At 39.0% G+C, this 20690-nt stretch overlaps 1 protein-coding gene across 1 annotated transcript; it reads right to left on the reverse strand.

Annotated features, from left to right (window-relative positions):
* Positions 1-620: 620 nt before the first annotated feature.
* LOC116180132 lies at positions 621-18472 on the reverse strand. Its single transcript, XM_031499990.1, has 28 exons — positions 18051-18472; positions 17915-18002; positions 17723-17865; positions 17530-17675; positions 17241-17481; positions 17017-17188; positions 16692-16960; positions 13612-13821; positions 13419-13555; positions 13111-13371; positions 12065-12267; positions 11856-12018; positions 11569-11808; positions 11206-11520; positions 10981-11157; positions 10586-10690; positions 10301-10534; positions 8585-8713; positions 8388-8533; positions 8137-8343; positions 7870-8094; positions 7758-7814; positions 7526-7709; positions 7330-7473; positions 6840-7051; positions 6466-6785; positions 6190-6416; positions 621-2017 (listed from the first exon to the last, which is right to left on the reverse strand). Exons 1-28 carry the CDS (start codon positions 18124-18126, stop codon positions 710-712), a joined length of 6339 nt encoding a protein of 2112 aa, XP_031355850.1. The 5' UTR covers positions 18127-18472; the 3' UTR covers positions 621-709.
* Between the last annotated feature and the right edge of the window lie 2218 nt (positions 18473-20690).

Below are 20690 nucleotides of genomic sequence, written 5' to 3' on the forward strand. Positions count from 1 at the left end.
GTTAAAGATTTCTTCTGTAGCCGTGTGACATATCCGACAAAATCAGTGTGCATTGCACTTTTCGGTAAGATGAGTATGAATTATTTACGACAGATGTCAGGAGTATGGCTTTCGCTTTCAAATGGGGGACTAGTATATTATTCATATTTTTGATGTAATTATTATCATTACTTATTCAATGCTTTCCAGAATCTGTAAAAACAAACACATTTAGATCTTCCACGGACATTTCGTGCACTTTTAGGTGCCAGGCAAGTTTAAAAATGTATAAAATGTTCTGGAAAGGACTGCTGTAAAGCTCTAAAGGGCAGCATAGCGAATATTAATACTCGCAAGCCACTTAAGTCTCCCAAAATCACCAGAAAAGCTACAGGGCTTTCTTAGGTCGATTTGGAAACATGTTAAAGTGTCGTAGATTGCCATAAAATGAATTTAAAGGAAGATAAAGAAAGTCACCAGAAAGCTTTAAGTAGCGCTTCAAGTGTCTATAGTGTTCTGGAAAATTGGAGAGCACTTGAAACAAGGTTATCAAAAAGTCCAAAATTATACTAGGGTGGATGTGGGGAGAACCCAAAGTAATTAATCGTAATGCAAAAATCATATTGATTATTACTGGTCAGGGAATCATTTTTATTACACGTTTTACAAATAACAATCGAACGCTTTACAAACAAACAATCGGAAGTAATCAAAAAATACAACTGTAAAACTAATAACGCTTAGGTTTTTTCTGCCTAACAATTACTTTGACTAGAGATATATTGGAAATTACTTTTGAAATTAGTTTAATTGCGTAGAGCATTTCATCTAACGTTTGAGCTTGCCTTTCTCCATCATCCACAATTGACGTATCATCCGAACGCTCTCGCTCGCCCTTTTCAAGCAAACCGGCCACAATTCGTTCCATCGCGACCATCTTCGCCTCACTCACGAGCATGTTGCTCGGATCTCTATGCAGCGATCTAAAGGAGAGGTACCTCGGGCTTTGGACCATCGCACGATAACCGACGTGGTACAATATTTTCCTCATCAAAACAGACTGATCGACGCCTTTATTTTTATATCCCATGTTGTGTAGGCACGCTCTAGCGGCAAGCGACATTGCCTGAATGTCAAACCCAGAGACCGCGACGACGTCACCGTAACGATCCGCGACTCCCTTCGGATAAACTCTACTCGACGGTTTAACCGGTGGAGATTCCGAGTCCGCGCCTGCCTTCAGGCGAAAGGCTTGCACAACCTTCTTAATTTTGGTTACGCAAACCCAGAAGTTGTCGCGGATGTACATGTGAAATGAGTAAAATTCTACAATTCCCGAGTCGCGTTTCTTACACCTGCTGTAGTACGCTCGGATAATCGCGAAGTAAAATCCGAACATGATCAGAGTGACGATCGTGTAAATGTAGATCATAAACGCGCCGTACACGTTCCAAAAGTGGTGATATTCGAGGTGGCTTCTGTCCTTGGTGAATAGCACTATTGTTGCGAGCGAGGTTTGGAAGTCGCGGAACGAGTTGCTGCTCTTTCCGAATATCATGTGACACATTAGCGCCCAAGATATCAGTATTATCAAATGCACTAACCCCACGGATAACAGTTCGGGAAGGGCGGCTCTTAGGGTGCGCATGCAAGTCCCGCAAATCCCTACAAAGTCCAACATCTTCCATATCCGGAACGTAATAAAAAACAGCGTCAAGCTTTCCACAACGAACAGCTGCTCTCCGACGTACAGCAAATCGTAATAGTTTATGTACTCGTCGGGCCTAACCGATTCCATCTTGTGAAACAGAGTCATAAGCCAGTAGAGTCGTATGAAGAATAGTATTAGATTCACTACGACCAAAACGATAATCACGCAGTCCACGATATCCCACAATTTGATGGCGGACGTTTTGGTCAGTATCCTTTTCATTACGTTGTAAATGAACGCCAAGGCGAACATAACACTGAGGACTATTAAGGCGTAGAAAAGGAGCTCTGCGGCGCGATTTGTCGTAAACAGTCTCAGTGAGAATATCTGCAAAGATAGACGGATCAGAAGTCAAATGAATATAATCTAATCTCTAAAGCTCTGAAGGCGCTAGAACGCTCTTAAATGAGATTGTCAGATATAGTTCCTCTTCCTTGGATCTTTTATAAACCATCTACACGCTTCCCAGCACTTTCTGCAGTGCAAGCGAGTCTAAGAAAATGGTCTGAAAAGCCCCATCCGGGACAGAAGGAATCGATTACCTTTTCCCGAAACCTATGATTGCAATTGCTTTCGGCACAGATCTACACATACACAGAATGCTAACCTTATGCATTTTTTGGGAAACAAATTTAGGTATACTTAAAAGCGCCCTCTATTGCGAAGCAGTATAAACATGTACCGTTTAAAACTGTAATATGACGCTTATGGATTTATGCATTAGATGTCGCTGCAAAAAATTTAAAGCGGTAAAGCAGTTTAATTGTATTTTTGCCAGGAAAGTTGTGGGGTAGTTTTGATTTCTTTGATTCTATATGTTTTTTGGGGTGCTGAATCCGAATCTGAGGTTTGCTAACAAAATTTCATGACGCAACATTGAAAAAAATACAAAAAAGTTGAAAAAGATATTTCTTTTAGCAGTTTTGTGCTTACAACTCGAAAACTATCAACTTTTCGAAAATAACATCTTATATCTTATCGGCGTGGTAAAGAGTGTAACGTTAATGATGGCAGAGATATACATAGTTTGTAAGTATGCCTTTGCAGTTAGCAATCTGTCAAAACCTTTAAAGCCGCAAATACTTTCCGCCAACTTCAAAATACCTTCACGATTCTTTAAGAACCTGCCCTATGTTCGTGTGTATCTGTGACCACAGGGACCCGCTTTTAATAACTCCCTTACGACGAATGAGTAGCTGCAGTGTTAAATTAAACAATTATGGCTCAACGTACCTCCTATCATATCATACCACTGTAATAATACGAATATTAAGGAATTCGAATTGTGCAAACTTTAGCGCTTTAATTTTGTTTCAGCGACATCTAACGCATAAATCCATAAGCGTCATATTAGAGTTTTAAACGATACATGTTTATACTGCTCCGCAATAGAGGGCGCTTTTAAGTATACCTAAATTTGTTTCCCAAAAAATGCATAAGGTTAGCAATCTGTGTATGTGTAGATCTGTGCTTTCGGGAAAGAGTCATCACATTTCCCTTTTTCCCGGAAGTAAGTATTCCATATCCCTCCGTGTGTCACGTTTTCCCCCACTATGTTTATAAAAGTGGGTTTCAGAGTATAATAGTATAATAATAATAATAATAATGGTTTTTATTGATTAGGATTAAGTGTTGAACGTTTTGGGGAAGAATGTAGCACCTGGGGGACCGCCCAAGCACAGAAAGAGTCGATTTCAGTTGCTTTCGAAAAATGGTCATTAAAGGCTAATTCACATTATCGGTCAGATCACGGTCCGGTCAAATATTGTAGCGTGTATTTCTATGAACATGTTCCGACCGTGACCTGACCGTTAAATGTGAATATTCCTATCGAAATAGCATGTTACAATATTTTGAGCGTCAACTGAGCTATAGTATGAATTGGCCTTTAATCTCCTTTCCCTGGAGGATTTCCCAATTTAGTCTAAACGTTTTGCAATGGGAAAGAGGGGACTGGGGGTATAGAATACTCCCCAGCACAAAAATAATGAATTACCGTTTCCCGAAAGCTTTTAAGAGAAGGCCATCGTATCTGTTTTTCCTGGAACATATTCCACACACGAGGGTTCTGAGGGGAAACGTTTTGAGACAGACTCTAACAAGAGGTCTGGAGGTGTATGAAGCATGCCCCAACACAGCAGTAACCAATTACCACCAAAGGTTGCTTTGCTTTAAAAAAAAGGGATCAATTCTCCCCCAAATGTTTATAACAATCACCATGCATGATTACTTTGTACACAATACGATCAAAGATACAAGACCATTCCATAAAATAGATTCTGCCTTTTTTCTTCAGTTTCGTATTCTAAGCCTTCGCGTTCTAATGTCAAGGTATAGATCTAAGGCGTCTCAATCACAAGACCGCAAGCTCTCAAAGCATCAGAGCCTTATACAAGGTGGCCATTTGAAAACGAAACAGAGCCTATTTTGGGAACCTTTACGAAAAAATCCTCGGACCCGTCAATTTTTGATTCAAGGGGGAACCATTTTTTTGCTAGTTTCGCCCCCCTAAGGGCAAAGCCCTAGCGGGGGTAACGACCGCCCCCAAAATGTTAAATCGAATGGGGAGTCGAGTGATACCTTATTTTGAAAGTATTTTTATGTGGATTATAACCCTTAAGTTTTAAATCGCTACTAATTTGCCTAGCCGATACAGGGGCTAATAAAAGTTATAAAAACGTGTCTACATTTTCTTATGAAAAAAAAGTTTGCTGTTGCTATTGGGCTGAATCAAATCCCAGAACATGTTTGGACTGGCATTTTTGGTAACCACATCCTAGGCCCCTTCTTTTTACCTGGCAATCTAACAGGAGAGATGTACCTGGAGTTATTAGAAAATACGATTCATCCAGCATTAGTGGAGATACTAGAAAATAACGAGTACTTGGAAAATCGTCTAGTATTCCATCAAGATGGTGCGCCACCCCACTATGCTGCAAAGGTTCGTCAATATTGGGACCAAACGTTTCCAGGACTTAAGTGCGTTAGATTTTTCTTATGGGGCCATTTAAAAACTAAAATGTATGCTAGTCAGCCAACATCGTTAGACAACTTGCAACAAAGAATAATTGATGAATGTCGTCAAATCACCCCAGAAGTTTTTGCAAATGTACGGGAAAGGTTTGAACAAAACCTGTATTATTGTATGGAAGTCGAAGGCCAACATTTTCAACATTTACTTGATTGATTTTAGCTTTAAGCACTTAAAATAAAATTGATGTAAATCTTAAGAGTTATAATCTACATAAAAATACCTTTAAAATAAGGTATCACTCGACCCCTCATTCGATTTAAAATTTTGGTGGAACTTGTGACCCCCGCTATGGCTTTGACCCCAGGGGGGGCGAAACTAGCAAAAAAATGGTTCCTCCTTGGATCAAAAATTGACGAGTCCGCGGATTTTTTCGTAAATGCTTTGAGGTCCCCAAAATAGGCTCTGTTTCGTTTTCAAATGGCCACCCTGTATGTGTCATAGCGTCAATCATTGACTTTTATAAACACTGTCTTCCCAAACATCAGACTCTTGGAAGTCTCAACTTTCGGAGGTCGCAGTGCCTTATGGTAGTAAGGTTTTTTAAATCTTTATAATCTTTGGAAGATGTAGGTATACGTTTCAGGATCTCCGAACTTGACCCTAGATTAGGGGTCGGCAACCTATTGATACGGAAGAGCCAAAAATTACAATTTACAAAATTTCCCAATTTTTAAAGAGCCACAAAAAATTTTTGATTCAATGTTATAGTATTTGGCTATATACAGGGTCCTGCAACAATGCGTCAGTTTTTCCTACATAGCTGATACCTGGTAAAAAATATCTACAGAAATTATTTTTGAATGTACAGGGTGTCCCATTTTTACGATATCAATAAATGATCTTTTTAAATAGAACATCCTGCATATTTTTACTTGTTTCAAAGCCATTTGTTCAAAGTGTAAAGTTCTTTTTCAAATGGAACTCCCATTATTTTATTTCGCTATTCGATTGTCTTTTGTTTTCTCTTCAAAGTTTATAAGGGGTGCCCTGTGCTTAAACCCCACAGTTTTTGTTATTCAATATTTTTCACAAAGTACCTACTCATTAATTAATTACGTGTTTATACATCGACGGAGTAGGCTGGCTATAATAAAAAAACAAAAGAATATCAGAAAGTAAACAAGTGGCACAAATTAGGTAATTATTTACTGCAAGTGTACCTACTTTTGATTTCGTAAACAAATAATATTAATTAAAAGGCGAATTTCGAACCAATTTCTTTAGATAAATACGGAGAGCCGCAACTTTATACCAAAAGAGCCGCAGATTGCCGACCCCTACCCTAGATCATAAGAGTATCAGAGTCTCTGGGTACTTAGGTATGTTCTATTGAGAAAAAGATCGTATGTTCTCAGGATTCCTACGCATCATCATGCCAGGGTCCTAAGTCTCATACTTGTCAAAAAAAATTGAGTGATGAGAGAACTACGGGACATTGCAACACATGCTTAGAAGTTTAACCTACCTTCATTGTCGGATCGCAGTAACCAGACGCCGTTTTCTCAATGACCAATTTGACAAAATGAAATACATTGTAGTTGGCGTTATAGGCCAGAAATTCGATGACCAACAGCCTAGTCTGCTTATCGATCCAATTGTAAGTTGTTATGGACTCGATCATTTCGCCGGTGATGCCTTTTTGCTCGCTTAAATCCATGACGTAACCGCCGGATGCGTAGTTAGACCTTTTGCCTGAGCTTTTCAATTTTAGATCTAGTAAAAAAATGGGGAAAATACGCACCGAAAATGTGCATCGCCTCTGTCGCCCATCTCCAGGGATTAACTCGACTTGCGGTGGGCTTGTTGGGACCCCAAGCTCTCGAGTAATCGTTCTGGTCCAAATCGGCGTGGGTGTAAGTTGGGACGCAAGTGAGATTCGATTTTGCGAATGAGGAAGGTATAGAGCAGGGGTTCGCCAGCCTGTGTTGGCGAAGTCGTACCGCCCCTAACACGACGTTATCCAACCCTTTGATCATTTTCACTTGTGCGATATCTTCCATTCCGTACCATGACTTCGTGAATGCGTTCTCCCAAAGAGAGTTGGTTATGTAAGCGTAGAATCTGCAAATTTCGGTTTGTATCCATGATAAGCTAGTTGAAAAAATAGTCACCTACCCTTCTGTGTTGTTAATGGAAGCAAGCGATGCGGTGCCTGGATATGCATGACCAGAGAAGATGTCTCGTATGTCATTATTGCTTATGGCTCTCATGCTGTCGCGGTAAAAGAAGATAATTATAAACAATAAGATCATAAATGGAACATAAATTAATGCGTCGGTAATACGATTGATGTGATCCTTTCTCTCCAACTCTCTCTGTTTCTTATACTGAAATGTGGATGATACAGGCAAAGAATAGTAACTCAGGTACTTTTAAGCGTTGATGACACATCGTCCAAACAAGTGGTCATAAAAAAATGGGGGGGGGGGGGGGGGGGGGGGGGGCTGAAAACGAAAGTTCGTCTTTGGGTCGGTTTGAACTTAAAAGTTATTTAATTAACGTTCAATACGACAGTATCGTAATTACTCCCCATCCCGGTAGATTTTATGGCACTAAAAGGTTTTTGGGCCACCAACGCCTAGGGTTTATGGAAATCATGTATTACCCGCCACTCTTCGTTTGTTAACGCACGATATTTATCTTTAAGAAAGGGTCGAAATAGAAAATCACCAAACTTCTCAAACAACGTATTTCGTTGATTTTCGGCTTCGTCCACCACCGCGTTTGCCAGCTTGACACGATCACTAAGCTGAAATATTTAGCATTGGCACGCGCAGTCCATTTGAGCAAAGTGCACTCACCCTGGTGGGACTAGGGAAAACGAGATTTCGGAATACCACGTAAATGCCTTCAAGCAGCGCGATCGCTTGTATTAAAGCCGCGATCGAAGAGTAAGTCCAAAGCGTCGACGACACAACGCCGACAAAAAAGCCGCACAACGTCAAAAACGTCGATGCCGCTAATATTGTTAGAATTAAAAGTGTCCTATACGTGAAACAGTAAGATGAGAGCTTCCATCTGCTATTCACTTACCAGGCGACTTTAAAAAGGAACGTCTCCCCGGTCATCACATTTCTATAGTATGCTTTCCTGAAAGGTATCAATGATAATTAATAATTGAGTATCGGCTGTCGATTATCGATACCTAAATAGCATGACGTACGCTAAATGCACGAAGAATGAACCAGTTCCACTACAGACGGCGGCGATCGCAATTGAAGGATAAAAATCGATGTGTCCAATATCGAGAACATCATAATTGTGAAATGACGGAGTACCATACGCGCAAAGTGCGAAAGAAAACGTTGTAAGCACAATTGAAAGCATCAGCGTGATTCGCTTAGTATATGATAAATCGCTATCCTGAAATCTAAAGATACGTGCGAATTAGGACGACCAACGGGAAACTTACGATTGAAGAATATTCCAGGTGTGATCCTTCATAGCGTCCAAGAGTCGTCGATACATGTTACTGGTGTTCAATCGTTCAGTCAGCGTCGAAGATACTTTTGCAACAAGGAATCGCTGCTTAGACAGCACCACAGAAATCCATTTGTGTATTGAAAAACAGTACTCTTGTCGTGTTTGGAGATCGACGACTGAAACATACTCGCAAAACCTGGTCCATTTTAGCTCGAAGCTTGGAGATCGTCGCGCACTTACCAATCGGGACTCGAACCGACGCAGTCGTGCCACAACATCACTTCCGTAAGCTCCCCTAAATAATTTTCGGAGGTCAACACGAACCAATCCTCGTTGTCCAACCGCAACAACTTAAAGTCGGGATCCGGATAGTTAATTATGTGCATCTATGGCATCGTTAAAGATTAGTCCAACATAAAACAAGAGCGAGCTCTTACTCTGCTAGTGGAGTTGCTTCCTATAAATTTCACTCCGATATTTGAAGTTGTGTTGGAATAGGAGCCGGTTTTGACGCAAACTAGGTAGGCGAATCGGTCCGAAATTACGTTATCGCCACCATAATAAACCTGAAATGCCAAAGGACCATAACAGATTGCCACTGGTCGGCGTTTCTAGTGAGGTTGAAGTCGCCTTTCACTTTTTGGTTTAATAACAGTACTAATGAAGGGCAGAGTTTTGGATTAGTGATTAACAAACTTTAGCTAGGTGACCTCCTCTGATAAGAATGAATGATTTAATGGTGAAAATAATGATTGTAGGAAAGGGTCACAAATTTTTTCAAAAAACATCAATCCCATAACAAAATATGTATATTTATAAATATTTTATATGAATAATGTAACTATCTTGCATAGCAATTTTACGCGTTTATAATAAAAAAATATTAATGGTTTAATTTTACGTTGGTTTCAAAATACTACCCACTAAACTCAAAATGTACGCATCGATTTCGCTGCTAATTACATAAAAAAGAATATATTTTTTAATGTTTTATACGTATAATATACGTTTAAATATATCTGTACCTGAGAGCCAAACTGTATTAACTCAAAAAAATTAAATTTTACAGCAGAGCGATTTGAAAATTTATAAGACATTAAAATTAATACAAAATATTGTAACGGAAACGCTCCAGACATGACGTCGCCTTTGGCTCTCTGGAATTTTCTACGCGCGCGATAGTGGGATTTGTATAGGAATATTCGAGACTTATCCGGTAATTACGCGGGTGTTCTGGACTTACATTGCTTGCGTGTATAAATGGTTGCGGACCGAACATCGCAAGCAGTTTTACTACCGAACGAGATCGAGTACGGATGAAACATCGAGCGCGGAAATATAAATTGCGAAGTGTGTGATATAAATAGTCGATATAAATTGTACAGTTTTTATAGTGTTTTAGTTTTGTTTAATAAATATTGATATAAATCGAACCCGAATTTATAAATCACGTTACAATATTTATTTAATAACTATTAAAAAAGAAATTAAACTCAAAAATAAAATGTGGATGTCCTTAAATTATCCCTTTTCTAATTTTCTAAAATTTTCATTATTTTTGCCAAAAAAAGTTATTAAAAAGTCAATTAAATGGAGTTAATACCATTTGGCCCTAATACTTCGAATTACAAACTGTATTAAATACTTTTTTGAAAAATGAAAATGGAGTTAATATGGACAATAAAATACTAATGTATTCTGAAATTTTTTTAAAATTATTTTTAATGATTGCAAGGTGTAAAAAAGCGACTTCCAATATTTTTCTTGACCTATATATTTGCCATTTTTTCGCAGAGTAAAAAACACACGTGCACTTCTACACAACATCAACGCACTGAAAACTGTATCATATCCACACATGTAAGTTTCTTTAACAGTAACTATTTTGCTCGGAAAAGGTTATTGATATAACACTGTTTAACTTTGGCCAACTTCAAAAGTATATTATAATACTATATTCCATGTGAAAAAGCGAGTCTCGTTTAGTAGGAAGAGAACTTAATTAATACCGATTTGAAAAAAAATGGAGTTAATACAGTTTGGCTCTCAGGTACAGATATGTTTAATAGGGCTTTGTATATTATACTAGCACAAAATAATGCTGATCGTTGATATAGGCCTGGTATTTCTACAGTCCATTCATAATATCCTACCTTTTTTTGCACAATTTTTGTGCTCGAAAATCCCAAGCACAAAACGCAGCAATATATAAAGACGCTGATCAACACAAACACAAATATGACGTCGCACGTTTGCATCTCAATATAAAATTTCACCGGTGGCACATACGGTATCGATATGACTGATGGTGGCAGCACCAGCGGAGCGAACATCGAATGATGATCACAAACGCACTCGACTTCAGTGTCGCTAATGTCACCGGATGCCTGCGTGTAAAATAAAATGCTGATGCACTTTTCGGGTGAACATTTACTTACTGAACAACCATGCGGAATCCATTCCGTCATAGGAAACGACCAATACATGCACCCAGATGTTAATAGACCCACAGTATAACTCACATTAAGTTTTGCTCTCGTCTCCTGTAACATTAAAAAAATTGAGGAGAACCATCTTGTAATGGTAGCTATTTAATTTGTCGAATTTTATTGAAATAGGGAAAGTTCGAGGTTTTGGGATTTAAAATAAGTGTGGAGCAGTTTGGGCATTTCACAGAGTATCACAATTTAACAGGTTGAATAAATGATATTCTTAAATCTGAATGGAAATTTGAAAACCGCATTGCAAATGTGGTGCGTTTTTAATTTCTATGGAGCATTGTTCCTTAATAGATTTCGGAAGCCTCTCGAGCCAATGAGATGAGAAAAATTACCTCGTCTTTGCTCATTGCCTTGGACGGTAACACTGCAATGTAAATCCACGCATCACCATATGAAAGGAACTCTTTGGGGAAGCGTTCAACTAAACGACCGGTATCCTTACCGACTTGTTTAACGTTTGCTCTGTCGAAATCGTCAATCAAAGGCAGACGATTGACAGTGGTCACAATCTACAATTCGACAATGATAAGCAGCAGTGGTACAGCTGTGTTACCTACGTTTAAAACGTGACTGTCACTCTCCAAATTAAATTTATATAGTAGAGCGGTACCGTGGGTAACGTCGACGCGATGAATAATCATTGCCTTCTCTTTTATGTCCTTGGACCAGTACATTTGGTTTTCAGGTACAACAAAGTCGCCACTCGCTTGCGTCATATTCTCAGGTGAGAACGTAAACTTGACAATAATACCGCCTTCCGCCGCCGGCAGTTTTTCATTTTTGGCGAACAAATTGATAACTAAATAAGGCGGACGTATGAACCTTCTGCCCAGATCCCACCACAAAGGATCGATACTGACAAATTTCATTATCTGCAAATCAATAATTCGCTCTCCAACTGATTTTACTGTGCCACCTACCACAACAACCACTTCGGTTCTTTTAAATACGTTAAAGGCATTTTTATCAAAATTTACGGTCGCGGGACTTTCCGCATAGTTTATTTCGTGTATTTGATTCGCACTCCATCGAGCTACACTCAAAGTACAGGCTTCCTCCCATGTTATCGTTTTCAAATCCTCCCCAAGGAACATGTCCTGCCCGTAGATCTGGGCAACCTCTAAAAGGGCGTCGATACCTTCCCGACTGATGCGTTGGTACTACAATGGCAAATATCAATGGGCTTTGGTCCAACGTTTTCACTCACATGCGCAAGCTTCTCTTCATATTTGGGATCGAGAATCAGCGAGTCGTCCACGAAATTGAAGGCGTCGTCTCGTCGCGAAAAGTTCGCGTTAGGTTCAGGCCTAGACACCTTGAGGTCGTCCATCTTATTCGCCATAGCCTTAAGTACGATCGCCATGAGGTACCTAGTGAAAAATGTTAAACGAGAGATGATTATGTAAAATAGCTTACTTGATAATGTTCCTAAAGTCGCCCTTGAGTTTTTCTTTCAAAAGGGTGGCCGCCCAATACTTCTTGAACGTATTGGCAATGTGTTGCGCCGTCGTGACCATACCGCTAAACACCTTGGCTGTGAGTAGCTTTTCGTTTAAATTGCTCACATGATTTAACACTCCAAGAAGCAGGTAGTGATCGTCGATAAGATGAAGTTCTACCTGCGAATTTCATTAATAATAATAATAATAATATTTATTCGTCATTCTATACCGTCTAGTTTATGACACGTCCAGTTCTACATACAAACATAATATAAAATACACTGATGGACCAAACAATACAATATGTGACTAACTAAACGTAAAACATCTAACATTTAGGAACAAACAGTCATCTTGATATTTAAATATTTGCGCACGGAGTAGAAACAATGCGGGTCCGTTAACTTCCCCCCCCCCCCCACTGAGAGATTTCATAGTCGTATTATTTTGAAATGAATGCGCTCGTTATGCGCTCATATGCGCCACCGATAATAACTCTTGCGCCATTATCGTTTTTTAGAAATCCGAAAAAACATTTGGGGGGGCCAAGTGAACGTAGCCCCCCCCCCCAGTACGTATTTTGTCCCTTGTAACTAGGTCACCTGATACATTTGGTTATGCGCTCAATTGCGCCACTTGAATTAAAGCTAGCGCCATTACGGTTAAGCCATAAAAATTTTTTAAAAAGTGGAGGGTCTAACTTAGCGTTTTCAAAAGTTATTTCCGGAAGTGCGTCCATTTTGAAAATATTTTACATCGATTCGGTCTTCGGAGTAACTCCCAAATACAAATTTTTTAAAACCTACCTATTTTACTTTCTCAGAATCGTTTAACTAAAGCTCCCAAAAAAACACCCTGTATAGTGTTTCTGAAACACTATAATGGCGCCAAGATTTTTGTTTACGGCGCATTTTAGCGCAGAAGACTGACTGGTACAAGCAGCACTTTATAGTTCTACCGAAAAAATTTGCTGCCAATTGACTGTTTACAAGAAAATGACTAAAAACAAGTCAACAAAACCTGAGGAAGTCCAGTCATAAGATACACCAAATGCTCTTCGATGGGTTCATATAAAAGAGCCGCTTCCGTTTTATTTTCGGGTAACGGAATGGCGTCAATTGCTCCTATAACGAGGTGCATTACTTGGATGGCTGCCTCATAATCTTGTTTCCTTAACAATCTAGGAAGCGATTCGTTCATTGGATTTTGATCGTGAAGATACACAGCCTTTAGCGATTGCAATCTTTCTAATGGTGTCTTATCGGAAGGGTACGGTTGCATCTGCAATTATTTGAAAACTTTTTTTTTAGAATAAGAGCTCTACTTACACCATCAACGCTATAAACTCGAGTAAAAGCCTGCCTTTCCGATACATCCAGTAGCTTAACGAAAAGTGAGTTCTTGCCTTTGTAGTATGCAACAGCCACATGTATAGGCCCACTGTAACCGGTGGCCAAAAGATATTCTGGAAAATTATAAGTTATGACATCTTTGTTCAAGAGACGAGTTTGTCCAGTTTACCCGAAGAATTCTCTTCCCTATAAACTGTAAGTATAGCCCCGCCGTTTTCACTGAGGCTGTAAGTGCAAATTATTTCATACAAGCTGGTTAATGTGCCGCCGTCTCCATATATTCGGCTCACTTTGCAACCAGTCAATGTTGATTCATTCAAGCATCGGATTTGTCCTTTCACAACCCAATAATCGCCCAGTAAGGTTCCGAGACCAATCTCTAGGACACAAATGAGAATATTAATAAATTTATAAGTAAGCACATTACGAACTTCATACGCACGCGATATACTTACAAGTTATATGATATATAAATAAAGGTTAACTCGTTACCTTTTTTCTTTTAAATTCTGACGTTTGAAATTTGTTCTCAATGGTTAATCGATAACTTATCGATAATTATCGATTAATAGTCAGTCGATAAATTTTAAAAAATGGTCGACTAATGGATAACACCGATCAACAAAAAAAGAAGTTTTTGCGCATGGAATTTACACAATATATATTCTGACTATAATAACCAAAAATAAATAAAAAGTGCGATTAATACATCGAAAATATTTGCTTTTACAAAAGTTACAGCGATTTGATTGAAAGCTTTCAGGGGCGAAAATTAAAGCTGGAATCTTTGTTTTCCCTCAAAAAAAAAGAAAAATGGAGGGTGATTTTTGCGCATGGAACATATATACCTTATTTTTATTGCTTCTATAGCCACAAATAAGAATTAGAACAAAAAATGGTTATGTATTTGCTTTTGTGTGATAAAAATGCAAAAAACCAAAAAATAAAAATACCTATAAAATGTTACTTACATAGGCATGATTTATTAAATGGTAACGTTTCTACATTTATAATTTGTTTATCTTAGAGTCTAAATGTTTAAAAATGGAACAGTTTTGCTGTTTTTGTCATGTTCAACTGAAGTTTTTCTTATCAACCCCCAAATATGATCTTCCATCATGCTTCCAGCTTCCTGGCCTTGGGAAGGTGCCTAAATTCCATTGTCTTGACAAAGTGTTGTCCTTGTTATTCCGAATAAGCTCCCATATTATCCTTAAATTGATCTAAATGAGAATGTAACCTGTGCATCTTTATTCTTTAGAGACATTCCATACCCCATGATACAAAACCAAATCCTGTCAGCTCGTCATAATTTTCAGCTCTATGGTTTCCCAGGAAACATTGAACGGGAAGCCATGGACTATTGCCTTAAAACTGTTCCAGGATTTTTTTTCCTCTTTGCTAAGTAACCGCGGAAAAATATCACCCTCCATTTTTCTTTTTTTTTGAGTGAAAACAAAGATTCCAGCTTTAATTTTCGCCCCTGAAAGCTTTCAATCAAATCGCTGTAACTTTTGTAAAAGCAAATATTTTCGAAGTCTTAATCGCACTTTTTATTTATTTTTGCTTATTATAGTCAGAATATATTATGTAAATCCCATGCGCAAAAAATTCTTTTTTTATTGATCGGTGTTATCCATTAGTCGACCATTTTTTTTAAATTTATCGACTGACTATTAATCGATAATTATCGATAAGTTATCGATTAACCATTGAGAACAAATTTCAAACGTCAGAATTTAAAAGAAAAGAGGTTAACGACCTTTTTATTTTGTATCAAAATTGCCAGGTGTGACGTGTGATCCTAGATCAGGGGTCGGCAACCTGCGGCTCTTTTGATACCTATAAGTTGCGGCTCTCCGTATTTATCTAAAGAAATTAGTTCATTTGTTCGAAATTCGCCTTTTTAATTAATCTTATTTTGTATCAAAAGTACACTTGCACCGATATTTTTACCAGGTATCTATCAGCTATGTAGGAAAAACCGACGCACTGTTGCAGGACCCTGTATATAGCAAAAACTATAATATTGAATCAAAAATTATTTGTGGCTCTAAGAACTGGGAAATTTTGTAAATTCCGTTTTAATAGGTTGCCGACCCCTGTCCTAGGTAGTTTAACCGACACACACAAAAATTAAGAATAGATAGGTAGGTACATTTAATTTCAGTTACAGTGATCAAGGATGCCTGCGTATTTTTTGCTTTCCTGTTCAAATGTAATTAAATCTTCCTTAAGGAATGTTAAGTAGGTCACGATTCATGAAAGGAAGAATGTTTATCTTGCGTCATTCAACATCCTGTGTGCCACATAAATGCCTTATAAGTATCTAGAATTCTGTATGCAACAATTACAAATCGAGATAGTGGGTTCATTACAGATTCCTGTATAATAATTAACAAAGGAAAAAAACTGACATTATTATTTATCATGGTAGAGACATCTACGTCTTGTAATTTAAACTATTGAAAACAGTCACATATCCTGCCATTTAACCGGCGCTTCTGATAGTTATAAATTCAATGCTATCACCATAGAAGATTGCGACGACTAAAATAAAATCTTAAAATTGATCATAGACTAATTGATTAATCAATTTGATTAATTAATTAAATGATTAATGAATTATTTGGATAAAACATACGCCACTGGTTATTAAAAATTTCTGAATTTCTGCGTAAGGGCTAACTTTAGTGAAAATACTGCTAACTACATTTTTTGTAGGAAATTTTCGTTTCTTTAATTTTGCTCACCGCATATTTTCTCGTAAAATGCGCAGTTTTGGAGATATCGGCGGAAAACCGCTTTTGACAGCCATCTTGGCAAGATGGCGGCCCTGGCGGCATGTGCATTTTATGAATTTTAGTTCTACGTACTCAAGCATACAAAATTTCTGTCCTTCCCGAGTTATTTCCAGGTAAAAATCCTCAATGACTGGCCTATTAGCAGAACCTCTAAAAATCGAAATAATTTCCAAACGGTACCTATGTTTTGCTGGCAAAGTTTTTACGGCACAAACGAAGCACTAACCAACCCACCTAGTTTCGACATTTGTGCCTTCAATGTTCTGCTAACTTCACGGACCCATAGTTCTCTTGGCTTTTCCCGAAAACTAACGGTTATAGGGAAAAGTTTGAAATAATACCTTTAACAATGTACTGGGGGCGTTTACACTCCCCCTTTCCCCAACCACCACGTTCGATTCGCCGTACTGACGGAATAACCATACCACTTTACAATTAAACATACCGTTCCATTCCGTCCATATTACCAACTCGGTACCGGGTTTGAATGTGTGGGCCGGAATCTCCAACTTTACCTCCTCCATATAGTCTATGAGCACCGTGCCCGTTATTGAGTGAATACGCCGATTAGCCCGTTTTAAGGCCGCCGTCAGGCCTTCGAATTCTCCCTCTTTATCAGTATGCCATCCATAAAATAAATTCGGCACATTGCCGTAACTCTTCAATATTATCGACTCCTGACAGTTACTTACTCCGAAACAATTCTTTACACATCTTAAAAAACACAACTCAATTCGATGCTTTCAGATTGCCGCATTTTCTATACTCACTTTATAAACCTATCAGTATCAGTTAGAGATGATGGTAAGGATACGATGAAAGGTAGAAAGCTTTGACCACCACCGCTGGTGGTAACGGTGAGAGTATACATCGCCTTTGCTCCAACATTCATTACATAGTACCTCTTGGGGAAGGTGTATGTGTATAAATAAAGTGTCGCAGCTAAAAAGTATTAATATCAAAACTTGCAGCTTTAATACCTAAGGGATCTCACTAGTTTGGTGAGCGTTATTTTTAAGACAACATATACATATTATATCCTTATCCTTGTTATCTTCAAAGTCTTCGCAAGTCCAATCAAATGATAGACCACTATGTTCATACCCAGGTGGATTATCGAAATTGATCGACATATCGGCTCTAACTCGTTGCTTCTGTTCTAGTCTCCTAAAGTCTTTGTAGTACATTAGGTCAATAATTGCACGTGGTGGGCACGAAACAATGGTAACCAAACACTGCAAAGGAATAAAATCACACTCGATACACACTCGATGGGAATTTACATAAGCGTATCTGTCTTGGTTGGTACTTAGCTGCTTAACTTCAAGCTTAACGTGATACGTCCCGACGTCTATCTCGAATGGATTGATAATAACAAGCGACCTATTCCAAAACTGGGGAAGTGCCCGTACTCGCCTCTTTCTGGGCACTAAAATCGCATAATCAACAACCAACAACCCCGAAGGCCACACTTACTATTTTTATCCGCATTAATTAGAGTCCAGTTGAATACGTAATCGGCTGGATCACAGGCCGCTTCTAGAGTTCCCTGTACGACGTATTTATTACGCCGGTGCCACTTCCAATTGGGATCGTCGCTAGGGGAACGCACGTCCTGGCTATACGAGAAATTGAGCAAATCATAAAAGGCAAATCGAGCGAATTTACCATCTTTTAATCGCTAGCTCCCCTTCGCACCTCTTCGGCGGCGCAATTGTGGAAGTGGTCGCTATCGAGGGGAACGTTGGCAAGAGGTCTGAAAATCTTACATTCAAACATATTGTACGAAAAAATATTTAGTTACCGTCATCGTCGCCGGGTAGCAGTTCTGCAATGCCGATAAGTAGAAGAATGAAGATAAAGATACGATTATCCATCATGAAATTGATGTTTATTTTTGTAGTCAATTATTTATCCAGAGCCTTCTATCTAAAAACTTGCGAATGTGACTGGTATGCCACTGTAGGGCATTACAAAAATCGTTTGCCGATGGACAGTGTTGATATAGGTGGTTGAGAATAATTTGCTTCTTACAGGCGATCCACGCGTTTGGTGGATTGAACACTTACACGAGTACTACTTCGAGATGGAGAATGCGGGGGAACAAATCCATGGTAACGCCGTTGTCTAGGACACCTGATCCCAAATACCCACTTCCGACGTCCCGTTCACCCGCAATTCGCGTTTGAAGATTTGACTCCACCATCGGGGGGATCGTTACGGGGGCTACCACATTCCCTTTGTTGGTACCCACTTCCGACTTCTCGTTGCTCGAGCTTCTATTGGCGACACGAGAATGAGAGACAGCGATTCGAGATTTACGCGTGACAAAATTCGCAACGGAAGGTAAAAGGTGCCCGAAGTTGACTACCTCTCGAAGACGCGCGCGCGCACCATGCAAAAGGTCGTTAATTTCGCCCCTAGGACAAAAAACAAAATTCCTCCACGCAGGAGTTGTGGGCCTTTACAACATCTTTCCGACGACACCAATTTGAAAAGAATCGGACCAAAACTGTAGTAGATGATAGGAAGATGGGTAAACTTCACTCGAGGATGACGCCAACCCCACATCATGTAGCCCTATCCTCAAGGTTGACAAATTACCTTGTAGATGCACGTACACCCGTTGCCTTTCTACAAGAGTTCTTCTACGCGCCCACATTTGCTGCCAGCCAGCCAGCCAGCCAAAGTGAGATTAAAAGCTACTTTTTACAAATAAACTTGCAAAAATGCGCTAAAAAGTAGGTAATCGTAAATAATTTGTAAAAAGCGCATTTCCACATTAACAGTCTTTAAATTAAACACTGCCGTTTGAACTGCAGTGAACCTTATCAAAAACAGTCGTGAGAGGTGTCTCCGGATGCGCTAATTTTTCCCAGATAATGGCAGGACGAGTGACTAATTAAAAACCGAACCTGGTTCGCTTTCGTAGTGAATGCAGCGAAGAATTGGATTTTCCGTCCACCACTTCCCCAACGATTTCTTTATGAGGTGAACGCTTGATGGTGTGGGGATCTTTTGCCATTTTTGATTCTTGCGCGAGATTTTCTCTTGGTGGCGCCCAAGTTCGTCCGTCCGTCCAGCCGTTTCTAGTCGCCGTTCCGCCGACTACCGCTGTGTTTATTAATTTCTATATTGTGATGGAACCGTCGAATTAGCCCGCTAAAATTCGATTTAAATATTCCCGAATCCGAGCCTGGCGCGACGAAAAAGGTCAAGATTGCGATTTGTTTCGTTTCCGTGGAACACGTGTTTTTTTCTTCTCTGCTCTACATTGAAATGAGCCATTTACAATAAAAGTGTCAAATATTACGCTATGCCAGCTATGCGAGGAAACTTAATGATCCGTATCGACCCGTCTCGGAGCACGTTCAAATTTCGTCTAGGATTTGTTTAAAAAAAAATGGGGGAATGCGGCAGAAGTATGTGTGCTTTTGTTGAGACCAGAAGTAAATCTTTACGTTGCGAATAGTGAGTGCAGCTTCGACAATTACAAAGGTGATGTACTCGTTTTATTTATCTCTACGTCTATTGCATCCCTCTAATAACGATATGACCGTGTTAAATTATTTGCCAATTTAACTTTATTCTCGTACAGCATTGATTATTGCCATTTATAACACATTCCAGATACAAATTGCAGTTTGCTGGTCCTACTGGGAATTACTGACCGATTTACGTGTTTTTATTTATATTTAGATACTGTTCCCTTAGGGGCGATACCCAATACAAGTATGCAGAACTACATTTTAATTTATTGCAGCACTTTTATGTTACTGTGTATTTACAGGGTGCCTCATCTGGGGGCGAGTGACGTACGTTAGGTGGTTGATTGTTAGATATTGCACTTGGCATTGTGAATTAATTACTTGATACCAATGTTTGCCACGACATGTTCCTTTGTATTGTTGTAATGTGATAGTACTAAAAGTTATGCTCCTACTATTTATTTGAACCGGGTGATTATGATTATTAATATTTGCCGGGGTGACTTGTTTCGAATATGTACTGTGCTATATTTGATACCGATAGTATATCTCGATTTGACGTAGCAGAGGCTGGCTAAAGTTCAGAACTGACATACGCAGAGATATATATTTTATGTACTGTTTTTTTTGTGTCTTCGAGGGGAGCCAACTTGCCAATATTGCTAATCAATTCGTTTAGTCAATCCCTGTCACGTAGTGACCGAATATTGGTTTTGTGTCAGTCTTTGTTATGCCAGTGCAAATATGTCAACTGTCAACGCCTACATAAATTGTGTATATTTTGTTTATAATTTGGTATGCGTGCGAGTTTGCCGTTGGTTACTCTGTTATTTATGTTATGTCATGATTTGTCTTTTGATCGGTTATTGTCAGTACTCATGGTAGAGAGCCTGGAGTTCGGTAATTTATAACCCGGCATTTTAAGACTAGTGGGTTGGACTGGCCCTAGAGATGTG

Source organism: Photinus pyralis, unplaced genomic scaffold (assembly GCF_008802855.1).
Source record: "Photinus pyralis isolate 1611_PpyrPB1 unplaced genomic scaffold, Ppyr1.3 Ppyr1.4_LG9, whole genome shotgun sequence".
Taxonomy (NCBI): Eukaryota; Metazoa; Arthropoda; class Insecta; order Coleoptera; family Lampyridae; genus Photinus; species Photinus pyralis.

What these genes read in the sequence shown, in the direction of transcription:
- LOC116180132 (XM_031499990.1), bottom strand. Translation starts at nt 18,126, where the DNA reads ATGATGGATAATCGTATCTTTATCTTCATTCTTCTACTTATCGGCATT. An exon ending in GAACCGAAGTGGTTGTTGTG is followed by an intron (nt 11,521 to 11,568) that starts GTAGGTGGCACA and finishes ATTGATTTGCAG; the next exon opens with ATAATGAAATTTGTCAGTAT. An exon ending in GTGACAGTCACGTTTTAAAC is followed by an intron (nt 11,158 to 11,205) that starts GTAGGTAACACA and finishes GTCGAATTGTAG; the next exon opens with ATTGTGACCACTGTCAATCG.